The sequence below is a fragment of the Pteropus medius genome, unplaced genomic scaffold, assembly GCF_902729225.1.
Source record: "Pteropus medius unplaced genomic scaffold, Ma_sr-lr_union100, whole genome shotgun sequence".
In the NCBI taxonomy this organism is placed as follows: domain Eukaryota; kingdom Metazoa; phylum Chordata; class Mammalia; order Chiroptera; family Pteropodidae; genus Pteropus; species Pteropus medius.
Window position 1 is genome coordinate 1,681,540 of NW_024349798.1, and position 21,157 is coordinate 1,702,696.

The 21,157-nt window shown below is 53.7% G+C and overlaps 1 protein-coding gene across 3 annotated transcripts in view; it reads right to left on the reverse strand.

The window, feature by feature from the left end:
• Window positions 1-654: 654 nt before the first annotated feature.
• The window catches only part of SBK1 (SH3 domain binding kinase 1), a 44,731-nt gene continuing 24,228 nt past the window's right edge, over window positions 655-21,157 (reverse strand). Inside the window, exons 1-4 of one of the 3 annotated variants that reach the window (XM_039884671.1) lie at window positions 20,741-21,148; window positions 6,724-6,956; window positions 5,121-5,323; window positions 655-4,244 (exon numbers count right to left, since the gene is read on the reverse strand). In XM_039884671.1, coding sequence (XP_039740605.1) covers window positions 3,429-4,244; window positions 5,121-5,323; window positions 6,724-6,949 — 1,245 coding nt within the window. In that variant the 5' untranslated portion in view covers window positions 6,950-6,956; window positions 20,741-21,148 and the 3' untranslated portion in view covers window positions 655-3,428. Of the gene's footprint in view, window positions 4,245-5,120; window positions 5,324-6,723; window positions 6,957-17,809; window positions 21,152-21,157 lie in introns of those variants that run through there. The other 2 variants (XM_039884672.1, XM_039884673.1) reach the window with 2 other exon arrangements.

Below are 21,157 nucleotides of genomic sequence, written 5' to 3' on the forward strand. Positions count from 1 at the left end.
AATGTTGAATCATGAAACTCTACAGCCTGCCCCAGCTCCCTTGCTTAGGGGCTTCACTTGGCCTGTTGCCTCTGCAGCCACTGCCCATTCGGCTTCTTCTTGCCCGCTCTGCCCGATGCCCAGAGAACTCTGAATCCTCTGGTCTCCATCTTCATGGAGCTCTCAATGCCTCCAAACTCAATGAGGTTCCGACTTACATAATTTCCCAGCACACACCCTTATATGTGGGTAACGTCTGCTCCATCATTAGATTGCTGATTGCCAGAGGACAGGGCCCCATGAGTCCTGCTCATTGCCGTCTCTGGTCCTTAGTAGGCAGCCGGTAGACAGAACATGCTCAGTAAGTATCTGCTGAGTGGTGACTGGATCAACTGGCCTACTCTGTCCCTCTGGGCCCTTGCTTCTTTTTCCTGCCCAGTCTGAAGGGCTTCACGCTTGACTCCAGGCCGGGAAAACTCCCTACCCCTTCCTCAGAACCTGGGTATTTGTTCCCTTCTGAGCCTACTAGGTCTGAGAGGTCACAGGAGGCCAGGAGTGGCTGCCCTCAGGCTCTGCAGATCCCACCTTAGAACATCTGTCAAGTTCTCAGTTTCCAGAGCAATTTCGTGACCCCCCCTTCCACCCTGTATCTGAGACAAGACAGCCACCGAGTGGTAATTTTTCTAAACTTTTATTTTATAGCAATTGTCATGATTAGAGAAGTAAATAACACATTTAAAAACCTCCTCGGGGCCAAAGGATGCCAAAGTATTTACAAACACATGGTGGGGGCAAGGGGGTGATACATGACGGTGCTGGGGTTGAGATTCCACCCAGGCCCCGAGCCAGGCCTGGACACTGATGCCAGCCACAACCGTCCCACTGGCCACAGCATGGGGCTCAGGGAGCACTGGTGGCCTTGGGGCTCTGCTCAGGGGCTGGGTAGAAGACCCTTCAGTTAACTTGTGGCCCTGCCTCCCACCAAGGGGGCTCCCCACACCCCACAGGCCAGCTCAGAGGGGCCTCTGGGGAGCACCGAAGGACAGGGGGCAGTGTGGGGGGCACAGAGGCTGGGACAGAGATCCCGGCCTGCCCAGGGTGGAACAGACATGTGTGTACACACATATATGCACGTGCGCATGTGCATGCATGCACACACACACACACACACACACACACCTTCACAGAATTGCAAGGGGATTTTTTTGTGAATTTTTTTGTCTTCTAAGTTTTCATGTCTACGGTGTTAACTTTTTGCTATTTATTTTTCTTTTCTTCAACAGTGACATAAACTGAGGTAAATATCTGTTACCAACACCTCCCCTAAGGGGCAAAGGGTCCCAACCCGACCAGCGTAGGCAGCAGCAGTGGCAGTAGCCGGGCCCTGACAGTGAAGGAGACCCAGTTCTGGTCCTGCCTCTGCGTCAGGCCGTCACTGCCCCGTGTGCCTCTGAAAACAGGGCTGGGCTACATAACTACAGTCCCTTCCCAATTCTAACATCCTAGCTACTAAGACAAGGATCTCAACAGAGAAAGAGCACGCACAGGGACATCTACTTGGAATCTCGCTTCCTTGTTATTGCAGGAAACAGGATGTTGAGAGGCCTAAGGCAAAAGGAGAAGTTGCGGCTGGGAGAGGTGCCCAGGTGGGCTCCAGGTGGGCCGGGGCAGTGATGGGGGGGGGCCTTGGCCCTTGGTGGGAGGAAGGGTTTGCTACTTACCTGGCGTGTGGAGGGCCCCAATGCCTGCTGGAGAGGTGGGTCTTGAGAGGAGTGGGCACACCAAGGAGAGGGGGCCAGGCTCTGGGGCTACCTGTTTGTAAACTGGACCCAGGCAGGGCAGGGGGACCTATAGCCCTTTTGCGCGGTGGAAATGAGGGGTGAATGAAGAGGTGGGGGCTCCAGGCCAGAGGGTAGTTGGGGTGCCCTCTGGTCAGCCTGGCCCATAAAGGAGCCCCTCAAATAGCCTAGAACCCCAGAGAGCCCCCGGCATGTAGGGCCCAGGACAGTGGATGGTGTGCTGCCAGGCAGAGGGGGCAGCCTCACCCATGTTGAGGTTATTGCCGGGTCCCAGGCCTCCACAGAGAGGGCGGGGCTCACGAGGGAGCGCTGGGTGAGGCTGGGTTCCTCTCCTCTGCTTTGTTGCCTAGGGGCCTGATCCAACCTGCAAATGCCTCCTGGCCGGATTCCCTGAGGGGTGTGGTGAAAAGCAGGCCGGGACACCCTCTGGCAGCTGCCTGGTGAGAATCCTGGGGCAGAGCGGAGTCACTGGGCATCTGGACACAGTCGCTCAGCACACAAGGCTACATGTGCATGCATATATGCACTCCGGGAGTGCTCAGGCTGCACACCCCCAGCACACATGTACCGCCCTCACATCTCCTTGGCACCCTGTTCTCATGCCCACAGCCGTATACTCCAGGACTAGAAATGTGGGAGATGTGGGGTCAGCCCAAGGCAGAAACCCAGGAGATTCCCCAGCAGAAACCTCGCCACATGCCAAAGCCCAGGCCACTGTCTGGGCAGGGCAGCGAGGACAGAGAGGACTGGAGAGGTTCCCTGGGCCATGGGGAAGGTGCCGCCGGCAGGGGAGCTCGTTCTTGAGGTGGGCTTTGCACTCACACCTTTGCCCCAGGGGTGCCAGGGAGCTGAGGCCCTTGCCCTGGGAGCCCTTCTGTCCCCTGGGGAGGAGGGGGAGGGCTGCCAGAGCTCTACCTCTCAGCGGCTGTGTGGCCCAAGGCAAGCTGCCCTCTTATTCGTGTCCTCACCAAGGAAATGGCTTGGAGGAAGTCACAAGATTCCTGGAGCCTGTGCCCGAGTGCATGCACTTGCACACACTTTTGCAACGTCCAGACATTTGCTACATTTTGCAGGGGGCCTGGCCTCTCCCCTCCAGCCTCCCAAGAAAGGGGCAGGATGCAGCTGAGCAAAACTCTGCCCTCAGCTCATCTTCCTCCTCCTAGCCAGTGCCCAGAGGCCTTAAGCCTCTTCTCTCCCCACCACTTCAGTCCCTTTCTGTGCCCAAGGTGTGTAGGGGGGCAGGAGGGTAGGACCTGGAATGGGGCTGTGGGATGGTCTGCCAGGGGGTGCAAAGGGCCAGGAGTAACTAGTCAGGGCTCCAGCATTCAGGGAGGTGTTGGGGAGTCCACCTGCAAGCTCCCTTGCTCCTGGTGTCAAGGGGTACCTCTGAATCCTTGGGTCTTGTGGGGCTTGGCTCCTGCGGGCTGGGCCAGAGGCCTTTTGGTGGCTATCTTGCCGGCCCTACGGACGGATGGACGGACGGGCACCCAGGCCTTCCATCCTGCCTAGTCTACCACTACTCCCTCCTGCCACCGTGGGGCTGGTCGCTGTTGCCACGGCCGCCACCCCGGCCTTGGCGTGGGCCCAGGGCAGCTCTGATGCTCTGCCCGGCTGCGTGCACAGCGCCCGGCCCGAGGGCGGCGGGGTGGCTCAGACGCAGATCTCGATGGCCGTGGCCAGCACCACCTGCCCTTTGCTCTTGTCCGGGCGGCCATCGGTCCTGCTGGAGGGCCCCGGGGGGGTCAGGCCGGTGTCGGGCACGGGCACCGGCACGGGTACGGGCCCGACGGCGGGGGGCGAGGGTCGGGAGCCGCTGCTGCTCTCGGTCAGCACCGTGCGCTTGAGAGGCCCAGGCGCCTCGAGGCGTAGCGGCCCGGCGGGCGGCGGGCGGTCCCCGGCGGGCTTGCGCGCGCGGTGCGAGGGCCGGCGCCGCAGCTCAGATGTGAGCTCGTGCTTGAGGAAGCGGAAAACCTCCTTGGCCGGGCCGCGCCGCTCGGGCTCCAGCGCCAGCAGCCGCTGGAACATGCGCAGCGCCGGCTCCGTGAAGCGGCGCCACTGCGACGGCAGCCCGGGCAGGCGGCCGCGCTGCCAGCGCACGAACTCCTCGAAGAAGGCGTCGGCGCCAGAGGCTGCCTCCCATGGGAAGTTGCCAGTGAGCACGCAGAAGATGAGCACGCCGAAGGCCCACACGTCCACGCCCGTGTCCACGGCCAGGCCATCGGCGCGGCCCGCCTGGCACACCTCGGGCGCCGTGTACGGGATGGTGCCGCTGACTCGCTTCACGCGGCAGCCGACGCGGCGCGTCATGCCGAAGTCGGCCAGCTTCACGCGGCGGCACTCGCGGTCAAACAGCAGCACGTTCTCCGGCTTGATGTCACGGTGCACCAGCTGCCGCCCGTGCATGAAGTCCAGCGCCAGGCCCAGCTGCTGCACGCAGCGCTTCACCGTGTCCTCGGGGAGCCCAACCTGGGGCCAGGGAAGCGGGGCGCACTCAGGGCCGCCAGCCCCTCCCCCATCTCGGTCCTTCTTCCATTCACTCCCCCCAGCAGCAGCAGCCTGTGCTTGCCGCCTCCGGGACCCCATCTCCAGCCCCCTTGCTGGCCTCCCAGGTTCTCGGGCCACTACACCAGCACTGAAGGCCAGCACCAGCACCAGCTGCGCCCCGCTACGCCACATGGGCAACCCCGCCTCCTCTTCTGGCCCGCCCCGCGGTTTTCCCCTCCTTCCCTTTTCCCCAATAACTGCAGCGACTGACCGGGTACTGAGTACCTACCATGTTCCAGGTGCCGTGTTAAGTGCCCTATCCTGCACTACCTCACAGCGCCTCACGGCGGCTGCCATTATGCCCTTTTCCCTTACAGGGATATTGAGGTTCCAAGAGGCCTTGCCACTTATCCAGCAGGCGGCGGAGCGGGTTCATACCTGGCACGGGGCAACTGCAAAGCCCAGTGCCTGGAATCCTCCTGGCACTCTCCCCACTCCAGGGCGCCTCCTCTGGGAAGCCTCTGGAGGCCCCGCTGCCTCCTGTTTTGCGCCCCCACCCAGTCCTGTGCAGCTGCAGAAGAGGGTGCTGCTGGACTTCGTCCATCACTCTGGCCGTTTCCTTCCAGTGCTCCTCTGTCTCTTATCTGCTTTATTGCCAAGTCTGTATCCCTGACTAGCACCACAGCGAGACCTTTGTCTTGTGAAGTGTGAATCCCCAGCCCTCCAAACAGTGACAGATTTACAGTAGGTGTTCGTTAAATACTCATCCATTAAATGAGTGGCCTGACTCCTCCCCAGCTGTCACACTCTGGGGACCTGGAAGACCATCTCCCCTCTCTCAGCCCCCACCTCAAATACCTGAGGAGGAATGATGTCGAACAGGTCCCCGGCGGGCGCATACTCCTGGGCGAAGACGTAGCAGTCCTCGGTCTCAAACACCACGTCAAAGACCTTGATAATGAAGGGGCTGGAGGAGAGGCTGTTGGTGATGCTCACCTCCCGCAGGAAGTTCTTCAGCTTCGTTTTACTCTTATTCACAAACTTCAGCGCCATTTTCGTGCCTGGCAGGGCAAGAGTGGTGAAGCCCCGCTTTCCATGCCCTCCTGTACCAGACACATACCCATGCCTGTCTGCACAGCCTGTCCAGCCACAAGGCACGATGGGGGTCCCAGTGGGCATGACTATCCTCATCTTATGGGTAGGAAACACACCCAGCAAGGTGAAAGCACTTGCCGAAGGCCATGCAAGGCAGGGTGCAACCTGGGTCTTTTGCACTCGGCCTGCAGCCCTCAAGGAGGGCCTGCTGCTTCCCCCATCTTCTCTCATTTTCTTCCTGATATATGTGAATACTATATCTGTATGTGCCTCTTCTGTCTCCCCTAACTCGAACACAGCTTCCTGAGTGCAAGGATCTTTGTCTTGTTCGCTGCTGCATCTCTAGTGGCTCTAATGGTCTGGCACACAGTACGTGCTCAACAAATGTTTGTTAAGAGGACAAATGAATAAGAAGGAATTAGACAATGAGAGGTGACAGTCCGCAAGGCATATATCCCTGACTGTGCTTGGGCAGGCACCTATACCCATCTGGTACATAGCTGTGTGACACACACCTGTGTGTCCAGAGTATTTACACATCACAGGCCTTACCTTCAGCAATCCACACTCACAACTCACTTCTCATAATGACTCTATGAGCTGGGCGTTAATGCTACCCTATTTTACAGAGGAGGAAACCGAAGCACACAGAACATAAGATACTTGCCTGAGGTCACACAGCAAGCAAGTGGCAAAGCTCAGGTGACCCCATATCCAGTGCTCCTCCTGTTGCTTAGTCGGCACAGAGCCACCTGCCTTAGGTGTGGGAGCTCATGCAGCCCCCATTACTGACTGGCTGAGTGGACACTGCTGTGGGCCTATAACGTGGGGAAGGCATCAAGCTCAGTGGTTAAGCGCGAAGGCTCTGAAGCTGATGACTGGGGTCTCATTCTAGCTCAAACTTTCTGCATGACCTTGGCCAAGTGACTGAGTCTCTCTGGGTCCATGTCTTTACCTGAGAAATGGAGATGGCCATACTGTCCTTATAGCGTCGTTTTCTATTCCCCTTTAAGTATGGTGCCCTATTCTGGAGGACCCCTCCTCAGCTCTGTCCTTCTCCCTGGGGTCAGCTATCATCAATATGCTGGTGATTCCCCAAACACCACTGCCAGCCCTGACCTTGATCTCCTGAACTCCAGATGTTCCTAAGTGCATCCCCTTGGCTGTCTCAAAGGCACCTTGGATGGCCCCCAATGCCTCCTTTGACCCATCTGCCTGGTCTCCTCCTCCCTGCGCCGCTCAGGGCACATCCTCTTGACCTGGACTCTGCCTCCCTGCTCAGACTCCTGCCCCTGCAGAGAGCACTCAGGAGCCGCGGCTAAGTCCCTAACCCAGCCTCAAAACCAGCCACCCTGCAGACACTCACCTGTGCCCTTGTAGGCCACCAGGTCGACCTTCCCATAGGTGCCTTTGCCCAGCTCCCGGACGAGTTCGTAGTGTTTGGTGACATCACTAGCAGCTAGTGTCCGGAGGGTCAGCGCCTGCATGTCTTCAGTGAGGAGGGGCACGCTTGCACCCAGTCCAGGGGCGCTCCCTGGCCCACAGCAGGGCAGGGAGCGAGGTGGCTCTGGCTCTGGGCAACCCACGCTCATCTTCTCCCTGTTGAGGGGGATGTGGCACGGAATGTGACATCAGGCCAGGGCCCCCTCCTTCACCCACTTCTTCCCTCCCCGGCTCCCAGGATCCCTGGGGGCTGAGGCAGGATGCCATGCCCAAGACGACCACAAGGGGGCGACAAGCACCTTCGCTGTATCACCTTTCCCCAAAGCTTCAGGACCAGGTTGTGTCAACACCTTCCAGAGATAGTCACTGCCCCCTGGCCCCTACTTGGGTACCACCAGTTTGTCTCATGCTGTCATCCAGACAGTGTCAGGGATGATAATGACACAAAGACATGCCATAGATCGACTCCACAAGAGTGCTCCCATTCACAGGTACTGATCAGCACCTGCTGTTGGCCAGGTACTGTTCAGAGCCCTGGGGACAGAACCGAACAAACAAGAATCCTGCCTCATGGGACTTACATTCTAGGGGAGAAGGATAATAAACATAGTGAACACATGAATTATATATTATGAGAAAAGGTGATATGGGCTGTAGAAAAAATAAGGCAGGGGGTGGGGAAGGTGAGGTCTGAGGGCAGAGAGCACAGTATCAAATACGTCAGCCGTGCAGTCTCAGAAAACTGGCAGGATGGTGCACATATGGTCACCACGTACAACAGAACCCCGCTCAGGCACACACAACCATAGCTATTGTCTCAGGACACAACCCAGGCCCTCGGACACAAAGACAGAGCACCTGTCCTACAAAGACTCAGCCCTCCACCCCTAGACTCCACATTTACAGCCTGACTGATCCTTTCAGTGTCCGCGCAAGCTGGGGAGGGGGCTTCCTGTGTGTACCCACCACTCAGAAGTACTGAGTTTGCCTCCAGGTGGTGGAGGATAGAGCGTTGCAGTGAGGAGAGTCTGGGCCTGGGGCCTGCATTTCTTGTCTGATGTGGAGAGGGTTAGACTGAGAGCTGAGCCTCCAGGAGCAGGTGTGCGCGAGCACTTGTGCTTGTATGCGCACCAGCAGGAGAGGCCAGCACTGAATCCTCTGCAAGTTGACCTCTGGAGCCTGCCTCCTGGTGCGCCTCTTCTGCCATCACTTCAATCCCTCTACCTCCGGTCCTAGGTGTATCATCCAGCATTTTCAGCAGCTACCTCCTGCAAGAGCACCCCATGACTCTGAGAAAAGCACAGACTTGGAGCCAGATCACTTGGGTTTGAAACTCAGCTCTGTCACCTGCTAGCTGGCTTTGGGCAAGTTACTTCATCTCTGGGACTCAGTTTTCCATCTATTAAAAAGGATATGAGTAGCTTCTCCCTCTGGGCTGTTGTGAAGATTGAGCTAACAGACATGATGTGGTTGGCACCTGGCCCACAGTAAGTGCTGTCACTGTCAGGTGTGGGTGTGTTCTCATTAGTATGATCTGCATTCTCTCTGGCGGAGCATGACCAGAGGATGGGAGTCGGGTGAGCTGTCCACGAGCTTCTCCCCCTCCAGACCCAAACACTCCCTTCCTCCTCTGCTCTCCTCCGTCTCTGCACGACCCAGCCTCCCACTTCACAGGGAGAGAAGGAACATCAGGAGGGAACTTCCTGGCCTCCCACCCAGCCCCAAACGGAGCTCCATCTGTACGTCCTCCCAGCTGGCTGCGGGAGCAGGGAGCCCTCCTCCCTTCCTCAGCTCGGCTCCCGCCCCTTCTGCTTCCTCAGGATCCTGCTCCTCCATTCAGCCCCCTTCCCCTCCATTCATGAACGAGCCTGTTCTGATAGAACCTTCCCTGCCTACTGCTTTTCCTCTCCTAGGTCATTCAAGAGAGGATATATACCAGGCATCACCTATGTCACGTGAATGCCTTCAGTATCTCTAGCCCATTACACAGACCCCTAGAGGGAAGGATGGTGGCAGGTTCACAGAGACCTAGTCGCGCCATGGCATCATATCAAGTCTCTGCAGCCACCAGCTGGGCAAAAGTGGGTGACATCTCCCCACTATAGTCTTCTCCGGTTTCAGGGTTGGAAGGGGTCCCCTCTCCCCACCCCTGTCAAATGTCCACCCACTGTCTGGGTAGAGAGGATCCCGAGAGCCAGGGAGATGGCTTCGATGCAGCAGGGAACATGAAGGCTGTGTGCCAGCGTCCTTGGGCCTTCTGTAGAGAGTGTGGGGCTCTCCCCAACAGGTGTTGATGAGCCTACCAGGGAGACATGCTGGGCTGCTCTGCTACTTACTTCTGATGTGTGTGGACTCCCTCCTTAGGTTTCCTGAGGTGGGTGGGCCACGTGTGTGTAGGCATGTGTACACATGTGCAATGCTCCCACTTTGGGCTTTGGCCCCAAGTTGCTAGAAACCCCTTTCCTCCCTCCCCCAGGTTGGTGCCTGGCTCCTCCCTGTTACTTTGGCCTCAGAATTGCCTTGGGTAGGCATCGGGCTGGGTCAGAGGCACAGCCACAGAGAGGTGGGTTTAGGCCCATTTGCCCCCTAACCCCAGGTTCAGCTCATGCACTGACCACTGCCCTGAACTGCCTCTCTATAGCTTTAACACCTCTCTCCCTCCCTATATCCCAGCTCCTGGGTCTCGTTATCCTTAGGTTCCACTCCTCCAGGAAGCCTTCCTTGCTGCCCCAGGTGCCGATTCCTGTCTCTCAGGCCCCTGTTGAATATCTTGGTGGTGGTGGTGGGGTCTCAGCTGTTCTCTGTCCCCATCAACAGGCTATGAGCTCCCCAGGGGCTGGGGCTACATGATAGCCACTTTCCCTTATCTTTTCCCCTGGTTCCCAGGGTCAGTTTGGGGATCATCCCTGTGCCCCTTCCCCACCTCCCTTTCTCTTTAGGCTCGTTCTCTGCAAGGTGTCGGCAAGAGACAAGGAATTAATCCGCACACGGTCCCTGCTGCTGCGTCATCCCCCCGGGTCCCCACTGCCTCTGACCCAGTTACGATGCATGTGACTTAGGAGGCACAGTGGAGAACAATGGAAACAGCATGGGCCTTGAGTCTAATGTGCACTACTTTTTAGCTGGGTGACCTTGAGCAAGTCACGTCTCTTCTCTGGGCCTGTTTTTATATCTGTATGATGAAAATAATAATAATAATGACGACAACAGCTAACACTTAAATTGTACTTACTACGTGTCAGGCTCTGTTCTAAGGATGAACTCATGTCATCCCCACAGCTGTGGGGTAGGTATTATTATTATCCTTACTTTAGGGGTGAGAGTGAGACACAGAAGCTAAATAACTTGCCCAAGTATCATACAGCTAGCGCTGGGATGGCCCCAAAGTTGGCACTTTTAGCTACTGTTTTCCCTAGTCAGAATGCTAGGCCATCTCCTCCAGATCCCTCAGTACCTAAGTGGGGAAACTGAGGCCCAGAAGAGGGCACAGCCTCAGCCAAAAATGTGCATGTACTCATTCAGCTCCTGCTGAGAGGTGACTGGGTGCCAGGCACTGGTCTAGGTACTTCATATGTATTAACTCATTTAATCCTCATAACAGTCCAGGCGGTAGGGACCATTTCCTTTCTTTGGATGGGGACTCAAGCCCAGAATGAAGTTAAACACATCTGCCTCAGAGTAGTTGAAGGCATTTGACTGGCTGGCCTCGGCAGGGAACTTGATCTAAAAGTGTTTTACCTTCATCATTGTCACTGCCTCTGCTCTGAGGAACAGCTGTGAGCTTGATGGCTGTGACCTTCCCAGCACCAGGCAGTGAGGCCCGTGGCCGGCCCCGTGTAGTTGGCACTGCATCTATCCACACTCAAATGTATGTCCTTGCTGGCCCCAAGGGAGGCCCTCGGTTTTCTATCTGTTGCTAAAGGCAGGAGGGTGTCACCCCTATTCATGGCAGCAGGCATGGCTCTGACTAGTCTCTGGCCCTGTGGGGGGGTCTTCCACCATAGGGTGGGAGGGCCATAGAAGTTGGGAGAGTTTCCCAAGCAAAAAGCGAGACTGAACCACCTATGACTTCCTGTTGGCAGGCGGCTCGAGCTGGGCCTCTGATGAAAACTACACCAAATACATAAGCCAACTTGGGCCTACTTTGGAACCCCCTGTCCTTCACATATACAGTGCCAGCTTGGCAAAACGTCAATCACTGAGTCCTCACAAAGACCCTGAGAAGTGGGGGCAATATACTTTCTATTTCTTAAAAACAGCTTGATGTATAACCATAGCCGCAATTGTGTGATGCTTTCTATTTTATAGATGAACAGAGCCCAAGAGGTTGATGATTCACTGTGGTAACTGAAAGGATAGCCAACTGCCCACAAAAACTGTTGTTTTCTGTAACACAGCGCTGTTGCTTGAAGACAGCTGTAGCAGGGAACTACATTTCTCGCCTCCCTTGTAACCAGGTGGGGCCATGACTGGTTTCCTCAATGGGATGTGAACAGAAATGACATATGTCACTGCTAAGCTGGGTTTTTAGAATGGGTAGTTTCTTCTCTCTTCGGTACACTGGCTTGATGAAGAGGACTCCAAGGCCCTAAAAGGTGGTAGAGCTCCAGGGTAGGATGAGCCTGGGTCCCAGGCTATGGGAGGCCACCTGCCAATGAGGATTACCCACTCTGCATATTACCTAAGCCAGAAGTTAACCTCTACTGTGTTAGGCTGCTGAGATATAGGGGCTTATTTGTCATAGAAGCTAGAGCTACCTAATTCAAGGGTTATATAGCGAGTAAGCAGAAGACTAAGGTTTGAACCTCAGTGTGTCCGACTGCCAGGAGTGTGGCCAGAGAAGGTAACCTCGATAGTGGTAATGCTGGCAACCAAATAAGAATCAAGTTACAAGAGTAGATGAAGGGTGACCAGCCTGTAAGAGAAGGGGGCCTGTCCTTATCCTCTCTTGTGGAGGAGTAATAATACTGACAAATTTTTATTGAGCATTTATCATATGTCAGGTGCTGTGCTAACACTGTGGATTAAATCATTTAACAACCACAAGTCTGGGAGGCAGGCACTACTATTATTACCCCCATTTTATGGAAAGGGATACTGAGGCACAGATGAGCTAAGTAACTTGCTCAAGAGCTAATAATTAGCACAGCTGGGATTTGAACTCACGCCATTGGGCTTCAGATCCCACGCAGTGTCCTTTGAGGCTGAAGGCAGACCCAGGTAGATAGCAACTCAAAGTAAGACAGGGCTTACAGTTGAAGCGGGGAGGAAGTGCATCCCCATCACGGGGGTCAGTGGTGTGGGGTGGGTTGAGATGCAGACATTAGATGTCTGTCTGTTGGCGAATCAGTGATCAGCGAAGGGCAAGGTTGGACCAACTGATGTCAGTCAGACCTTTTTTACTAAGATTCTCTGTCCCCATGCCCAGGTCCCCTTCATCAGGTGTCTGGACCCATACTATCCCTTAGTACAGGCAAATCCCAAAGGTATCCTTAACAAAGCCCTCACCTGGAAGGATGCCACTGAATGGATGATTGTTGGGTGGGTCAGCTGTTTGGGTCTGTATTGTAATTAAAAGTCCCTGTGAAAAGCAGCCACTAGATGGAATTTCAGGTACTGAGTGAGGAGGACAGGGAGACCCTCTGCCCTCTCTCACCCACTTCACTTTGTTTCTCTATAAAGTGAGGGGCTGGAGCTTCTTTTCTTTAGCCCGACTGGCTGAGTCAGCTCTGCATACCTGCACACACTCCCCTTGCCTGCCTCCAGGTTCCTCCCCTCCAATCCCTCCATACATGTGGTCAGATAAATTTTCTGAAGAGTAGATGGGACCAGACTCTTGTCTAGCTCACACATTTTCAGTGGTTTCTAGAATGGCCCTGTAATGTTTTTACTGCTCAGCACCAACCAATTTCCTTTTCTTCAGAGAATGGCCTCTCTCTGCCCATGTGGTTCAGTAGGGCTGTCTCCACCCCAGCTTTAGAGGCGGGCCTGACCGAGGCCTGGCCAACCAGTGAATCCATCCCATCCACCAGGTCACTGTGACTGGTTCAGGAATGAACAGGTGACCAAAGGTGATCCACTGAGATCTAGCCTTAGGACTTTTGCTGTAGCTATCAGGAAAGAGATGCCTTCTGACCCCTGGTCTGCAAGGCTGAAGAACACAGGCCTGGAGCTGCTGAGGGCTGGCTTTGCTGCCAGGAGGGGAGAGCCTGTCTGTGAATGAAGCAATAAAGAGATAAGCAGACCTGAAAGACAGAGATTTCTGATGGCTCTGAGCACCTGAGTCAGGTATGCCTAAAGCCAATTATACTCCTGAATGTTTCTTTCATGAATCAAAGCATTTCCCTTTTGGCTTAAGCTGGTTTGAGTTTTTGTAACTTGCAACCTAAAGATTGCAGATGAGCATATCTCCTCAAACCCAGGAACTATGCTAGGTACTGACATGGGGTGAGTAGGCTGAGCAATGTATAGAGAGTATGAGCCTACATAATCAGGAAAGCAAATAAAATAATGGCTCGGGTAACCATGAAGTCAATGGTCAGTGCTCCAGCATTTCCAGGGAGGCCACTGGTGGTGGGGATCAGTGTGGCTTCCTGGAAGAGGTGGCACCCAAATAAACCTTGAAGGGGAATAACAATTCAGCAAGAAATCCAAGAGCTTCTTGAAAGCAAGCCCCATGCCTTAATCATCTTGCTATTTCTAACACTTAGTCAGGGTGTGACAAATCCTGGGTGAATAATTCTTTACATGTTTGGGAAGTCGTAACTTTTTATATCTTGGCTTTCCTGAATGTGACCCTACAGGCACATAGCTATTTTCTCAGAATCCTGTATGAGGTATCATTAGCTCCATTTTACAGATGTGGAGGCTAATGGCCAGAAGAGAACAGAGATTTGCTCAAAATTACATAGGAAGTCAGTGGCAGGTCTGGGCTAGAGGCCAGGGTGTTTGCAGGAAAAGGTGCTGCCTCCTCTAACAGCCCCAGCCCCAAGCATCGCAGAGACGGGAGCGGCTGTGACACTGGTCACTGTGAACAAAGAGGAAAGTGATAATAATAGCTAACATTTAGGGAACCCCTGCCATGTGCCAATTGCTGCACATAAATTAACTCATCTAATCCTATGACACAGGGCCTATTATTCATCCCAATTGATAGATGAGGAAACTGAGGAACAGGGTGGTCGTGTCTTTTGATCAGGATTGTCCAGTAAGTGGCAGAACCAGGATTCAAATTCAGGTGTTATCACTCATGTCCAAAAGCTTAACGACTATGCTTTACTATCTCTAAAATTATAGAGTAAAAATTATCACCTGATTTCTCAATATGCCAATGCTTTATATTGCTGCTGCCATTTAGAGATAAGGATGCTGAAGCTCAGCGGTGTTAAGCAATTTCCTCAAGGTGAGGGGAAGAGCTAGGGACTGAACCTTGAACGTCCTCTGCTCTATCTCCCCTTCTCTACTCTTGGTCTCTGGTTATAGCCCAGGCCTCCCCTCTGGTCTCGTCGTCTTCAGCACCACAGGAATGGACAGCACCCAGGCAGGCCCAGTACTAAACGCAAGGCCACAGGAGGCCTGAGGAGGCTAAACAGCCGGGATGGAGGAAGTGCTGCAGAATCAGAATCCAGGCCCCCAGGGTGGAAAGGCTGGATAGACTCAAGTGTCTATCAGTAGAGGTTTGGTTAAATAAATGGCAATATATCCATACATACCTTTCCAGTGGCCCTTGAACCCCGCTTGAGCCAGAAAGGACTTTAGAGGTCAAGTGACCCAGCTCTTAAATTTCTCAAGAGACTGAGAGGAAGTGCTGGGACTTTTCTGAGATCAAGCAGCAGAAACTGGGAACAACATTCTTGGAGTAGCCTCGGGGTCCCCTTGCTGTCAGGCTCAGCTTCTGGCTCCCACCTCTGCCTCAGCCTCCCCCTCCAGCTAGTGCAGTGTGCCCCTTCCTCGGGGCATATTCGTGGCGGTTATTAATAGCCTGTGACACTGCCAGTTTGCAGCTGGTGCCCAGAGCTGGAAAAGGCTCTCCAGCCTCTTTGGCCCTCCTCCCCAGCAGGCCCTGTGAAGAGGTGGGAGCCCTGGGCCTCACCCTTCCTGGCTTACCTGTGGCAGCCTCTGTGGGTATGGGAGGAGGCTCAGCCTTGTTGGAGGCTCAGCCTTGTTGCCTGGGTGAGGTGGGCAGCCCAGCACTCAGGTCTCAACTGGCATGGAGGGTGAACATGGGAGTCACCTGCCACTGGCTGCTGGGCCTGGGGCCTTGCATGGGTGTCCACTAGTAGACAGGTGGTGGCCACTAGAGAGATGGCTGGGTGAGCAGAGTCTCCCTGAAGATATAAGCCCTTCCCTAGCCACAGCCCTCACCTCTTCCCCCTTCCCCAACCTCCTATAGAGGGATGGAATGGGGCATGTAGCCTAGCTTATGAGCCTGGAGCCCAGATACAGGCATTCCTGGGTAGAACTGGGTCACCACCATTTCTAGCCATGAAGCTTGGAGTAAGTCACCTACTCTCTCTGTGCCTTCATTTCCTCATCAGTAAAACAGGAATAATAATGGTGCAGTTTAAAGTTATTATTAATAGTAGCTAACATTTAGGAAACACTCAAAGTACTTTATATATATTGACTCGTTTAAACCTCACAGGCATCTTAGGAGAAGCTGCTATTATTCCCACTACAGTATATCCCTTGCAGTTCAGGAAACTGAGACTCAGAAGGAAAGAGGAAGTGACACATCCAGAGTTACAGCTAGGATGTGGCTCCAGAACATTCAATAAGTATTTGTTGAGCACTTACTATTTGCTTGGTGCTGTTCCTGGATCTGGGATACATTCATGAGCCACAGAAACAGCCCTGCCCTCAAGGAGCTTATATTCTAGTTTGGAGGCAGACAATAATAAAGATAAGTAAGAGACGTATGTCAGACAGTAAGAAGCCCTAAAGGGAAAAATAAAGCAGGGAGAGGTGAGGAAATGCCCGGGCTAGGAGATGAAGTTCTGGACGGTGGTCAGGAGAGTTCCCATCGAGAAGGGTGGGGGGAGGTGGGACTGTGCCTGGTGTGCAGGGAATAGTGAGGTGGCCGGCATGGCTCAGAGTAGTGGATGAGTCGGGGCAGGAGATGAGGGTAGAGGTAAGGAGGGGGTGACAGTGTGCAGGGCCTTGGAGGCCACAGTGAGGACCTGCCTTTCACTATGAGTGAGATGTACTCCAAACTCTGGACCTGAGCAAACCCTTCCTGAAGCCAACCCATGTGCCAGGCCCTGGGCAGTGAAGAGAGACAGCGTGGCCTGACCCAGCTCGCAGTCAGAAACTCAGAGTCCAGCCCCTTGCAGTATTCCACCACTGCCTTAGGAGTGAGTCTGAGGGAAGAGGTGAGGGAAACCTCAGAGGCTTTCGAGAGAGTCCCATGGGCCTGGGCTGCAGATTCCTCTGTGCTGTGGCTCTCACCTGCCATAACACCATGTGAGCAGAGGTGTTGAGGCAGGAAAGCTGATATGTCCAGGATTGTAGCTGGAGCCCAGATTAGGTCCTGTCAGGTTTTTCGGGCTGGACTTGCCCTGAAAACTGTGTGAATGATGGAAAAGTAAGTATAATCTTCCCTAAATCCTAGATATGGAACCTTGAGTGAAGACCTTCACCCTGAGCCTCCATTTTTTTTTAACCTGTAAAAGTAGTGCTAATGTGCCCTTTCTGCTCAGGGGCTTTTGAGGACTAATATTAAGAGCAAACCCTTAGTGGGTACTCAAAGCCATTTATAGCACTTTACACACATTCACTCAGTCAGTTCTCACTATGACCCTATAAGGCAGGTACTAGTATCAGACACCATTTTGGTAGATGAGGGATCTGAGGCACAGAGAGGTTAAGTACCGTGCACAAAGTCACAAGGCAGGGTCTAGAGACTGTACTTTTTTTACCCCTAAACCATCTTAACCGCAGGCCCCACTGCTCCTCCTGGAGACACCTGAGCTCTTGGGATGGGAGGATCTCCCTACTATGGTTGGGGGGAGGGGGGTGCCAACAGACCGGGGGAACTGCTCTGGGGCAGGGATTTCTGCAGGCTCAGTGGGTCCTGACCAGGAGGATGAAGCAGCCCTGATCTGTGCATCTCCCACCCGTGCCCCTCAGGGCCATCCCAATACCAGGAGGCAGTTGGGACATTCTCTTGCCTCTCCCAAGACTAGCTAAAGCCACAGGAGGAACAGCTGGTGTGGTGGGGCGTCACAGTGACTTCCGCTGGCCAGACCAGCTCATTTGCATATCCCAGCAGGGTGTGGCAGAAGTAATAAGAACAAGCACTTAAATAACAGGCACTGCTACAAGTGCTTTACCAGTAAACAACCCTAGGAAGTAGGAGGAGTTATTATGTCTGTTCTACATCAGAAGAAACTGAGGAACAGAGGACAACGGCCTTGTCCAAGGTCACATACCAGTAAACAGTAGAGGTAGGATTCAAACCCAGGCAGTTTGATGCCAGTTTCACAAGAACCTTTGGGTGCTCACAGAGTTGGGCTCAAATCCTTGCTCTAGGTTAATGCTGTTCTTAGAACTAAATGAGAAAGTGATGGCCAGTGCCCAACATGGGGCACTTGACATTGAAAAATGCTTCCCTGCTTCCTTTCGACCCTGATATTACATGGCTCCCCAAGTTGGGGCTGAGCTGGAGTCTGGACCTGTCCCCTCTCCAGACTGTGGCCAAGCTGTGGCAGGGAAAAGGGAAGGTGGGTGGACAGGAGAGGGGAGGAGTCTTTAACTGGCCTCTCTAGGTCTAACTGCCACGGCTCCCTGAAACCAGGGGAGTAGGGGAGGGAGGGGGTAGTGTGGGGAAGACTCCGGGTCTAGTGGAGATACTGGTCCAGACTTTGGCCTGAGGCCCATCCACCTGGGGCAGAAAGCCTGGGGACAGAAGCTAGGCAGGCGGAGTACCTAGAAAGTCAAGCCTGGAAGGAAGAGGGCCTCAACTAAAGGACTAGGTAGGGCCAAGCTGCCCTAGTTCCCACCCCTCAGACAGAGCACAGGTCAAGATTCTGGAAGGTGCCTCACAGACCCTCAGGCTTGAACCCCATCCCACCCCACCACGTGGAGGAATAGATTCCATGCTCTTAACACCGTACAGTACTGCCTCTAAAACACTCGTTTCTCCTTCACGGGGATAGCATCGGAAACCCTATGGCCTCCCCAGATCAGCTACAGGAAAACCAAGGTGGTTACTAACGCTTAACTTCCCACTAGCCAATGCCCTAAGAGCCAATAGTTACCGAGCACTTGTCAGTCTTAGGCCCTTTTCATGCTTTAGCTCACTTAATCTCCATGATAACCCTGGTATTCTGTTTTCCACATGAGTAAACTAAAGCTCAGAGAGGTTAATGACTTGCCCAAGATCACAGAGCAGCTAAGTGGGATTCAAACCTAGGCAGGGTCCAGAGAATGTACTCTCAATTATGGTGCTCTGCCACCTCCTTCAATCCTGGGCCTTCATCCTGGAAAACGGCACATTGTCTCCAAGGGCCATGCCGAATGGCCCAGTGCTAGCCCCTGGCCCGGCTAGCTATTTGGCAACACTCACTGGTTTCATTAATGTTTAGGGAATGTCAATATTTTTGAGTGACTTCTGCATCTAGGCCCCTACCTCTCCTGCCAGACCCAAACTAGAGCAGCTTGGACTCACTCCTAGAAAGTTAGAACAAGGGGAAAGCTTATAGCTTCCAATTCCTCTCTGATACATGGGTAAATTGAGGCCCAGAGAGTAGTCCTCTCTCAAGAGTCCTCAGCAAGACCTGGGCCTAGGACCTTGGACTTTTGCTCCTGGGCAAGTGAGACAGTTTAAACAGGTCTTTGGAGGTTGAATCCTTCTAGCATAAGGAAGGGGGCATAAGACAGGGCAAAGAGTAGAAAGTGAGACCAGGCCGTTGTTGCTCTGGGGGGAGGAATTCAGGTTCACTTCACCATAGCCTTAAAGACCCCAGAGGGATGCTGCTCTCTGCCATGTTCTAACTTGGCCATGGGGGAGGCAGGGAACACACATGTTGTGTAAAACACACACAGACAAAGGTCACCAGCAGAGCAAACACCTTCTGACTTCCACCCCAGGCCTATAGGAGGGGCCAGCAGGTCATGTCAATGAGTGAAGAGGTCAGGTGGGGCCTTGGACAGGCTGGAGGGTGGTGGCCTGTCTAAAGAAGGTTGTCACTGTCACTCTTTAGCTCTGGCCTGGGCTTGACATCATTTGCTTTTTCAGGGGATCAAAAAAATCAATATTTGTATGTGAAATTTTTTTTTTTAGCATCGGCAACAAATGCAAATATGAGAAAAAGTTTGTATTAACAAAATGCGTCTAGAAACTGTATTTTACAATATGTGCCATACGTTATAACAAAAGCAAATGCAGTGGGGATGAGACAGATCTGGTCCCGTCTCCTGGAGCTCAGAGTCTAGATGTGGAGACAAACTCTCACAGCACATGTAGACACGTGTCACTGTCTCCAAGCCACTAACCCATCAACCAGCCCGATGCAGCTCTCCACTCCATGCCAATCCAGGTTAAATCAAAACGGGAGGTAGAGGCAGAGAGCTGCTCCTGAGCCATCCAATGGTGGGGCTTTTCAGGTAGGAAACAGGACATAGCGGAAGGAGGGAGGGAATTAGGGGACATGGAGGAGATGAGCCAGAAGTGAAGCAGAGGATGATGTGTGAGCAGTGGGAGATGATACTTGGGAGGTGGTTTAGGGTCACACTGCAAAGGGCTTTGACTGCAGTTTAGTCTAGACTCAATAGGGAGCCAGTGCAGGTTAGTGAGGAAGAGAGATTTTACTTGCTGTCCCCCCAGGCCTTTTGATGATATTCTTTCACAATGACTCAAATCTCTGCTCTTTAGCCTCAGACTCCACTCCCTTGCCCGTGGGTCATATGACAAGGCTCTGGGCTCCTGGGAAGCCACTGTGGAAAATGAACTCCTTCAGAGATGGAGGGGATACACCTGAATGCTTCTCAAGGCCCAAGTGCAATCCACACCAGCTCCTCCAGCTGAGTAAGTGGCTCCTTCTCTGTCACTATCTCTGGGAGATGCCACGTGCTTGCCCAAGGTCACCCAGTCTTCAGGGCAGTTGGCTCCCCCACAGCCCATATGAGGGGAGTTGCCTCAAATGTCCTTGAATTTGCAAGAAGAGCTGCCAGAGGTCTGGCTAGAAGCACCTCCAATCTTTTCTTCTGCTGGTTACATCCTCCCCCTTGGGTCAATGTCAGCAGCAGGTGGGGGTAGGGGCACTTGGTATTGGAAAGGGGGAAGAAGAGGAATTGGCCATCCAGGCTCGGGGTCCCAAGTCTGCAGCTGGATGGGGATCAAGGGATCAGGTGCTTCAGGTGTGGGGTCAGAACTGGTCAGCTGGGCCTGACCAGGCCCACCTCAACAGGTACAACTGAGCATGGCCTGGGGAAATTGAGAACAGCCCAGGGGTCTGATGAACAGGAAAGATCAGGAAATGAGATCAGAATGAAGAGAGAAAAAGGACTTTTACTCCAGTGCCTGGTACTTCACAGACACTAGCTGAAGGTTTGTTGAATGAATAAATGAACAAAGGAACTCGTGGTGTGGCTACCTGTACCCAGAATCCTGTCTTCCTCAGCATCACTGCTTGCCTGCAGAGGGCTCAGAGGGAAGAGACTGGTGGAAACCCTAGCAGTCCACAATGTGTTTCCTTGGCACTGTCCATCTACTTCTCAGAATCTCTGACCCAGAATTTCAGGGTACAGCATCCCCAGGGCCTCTCCTCTTCCTGTGAGCCTAGGGTTCAAAGCTAAAGTGAAAACCTAGAATGGTCCCCCTTGGTTGTCTAGGACACATTGACTTAACCTGAGGTTTGGCCCTGGGTGTTTTGGAGGTCAAAAGGAAAGGCTTTGGGTTTGCTGCTCTCAGGGCACATGGGGACAGAAAAGTGCCTGACCTGAAATGGCTTCTTCATCCAGACTACCTCCCCTCTCCAGAAACCAGCGCCTCATTTTGGAAAGGCTTGCCCCCTCCTTGTCCTGCAGGGAGCACAATAATGGCCTGGGTGAAGATCCCCACTGTGGCCTGGGTGGGGGCAGTGGAATCACAGAGAAAATAAGGGATTTCCACTCATTTTCTCAAATACACCCTTTCCCTCACACAGACAAAGACATACACCCAAATCCCTGGCCATTACCCTAAGGCCACACACACTGCAGGCCCCCTCACTTGTGGACACCCCACAAATCTTCTCCTCCCAGCGGGGACTTCACTTGAGAACTCAGCCTGGCCTTGGGGGGAGGGGTACATATACTCCAAGGACTGAGGATTAAACAGCTCCAGGCTAACAGGCTTTTTTTTGGGAGCTGAGGGG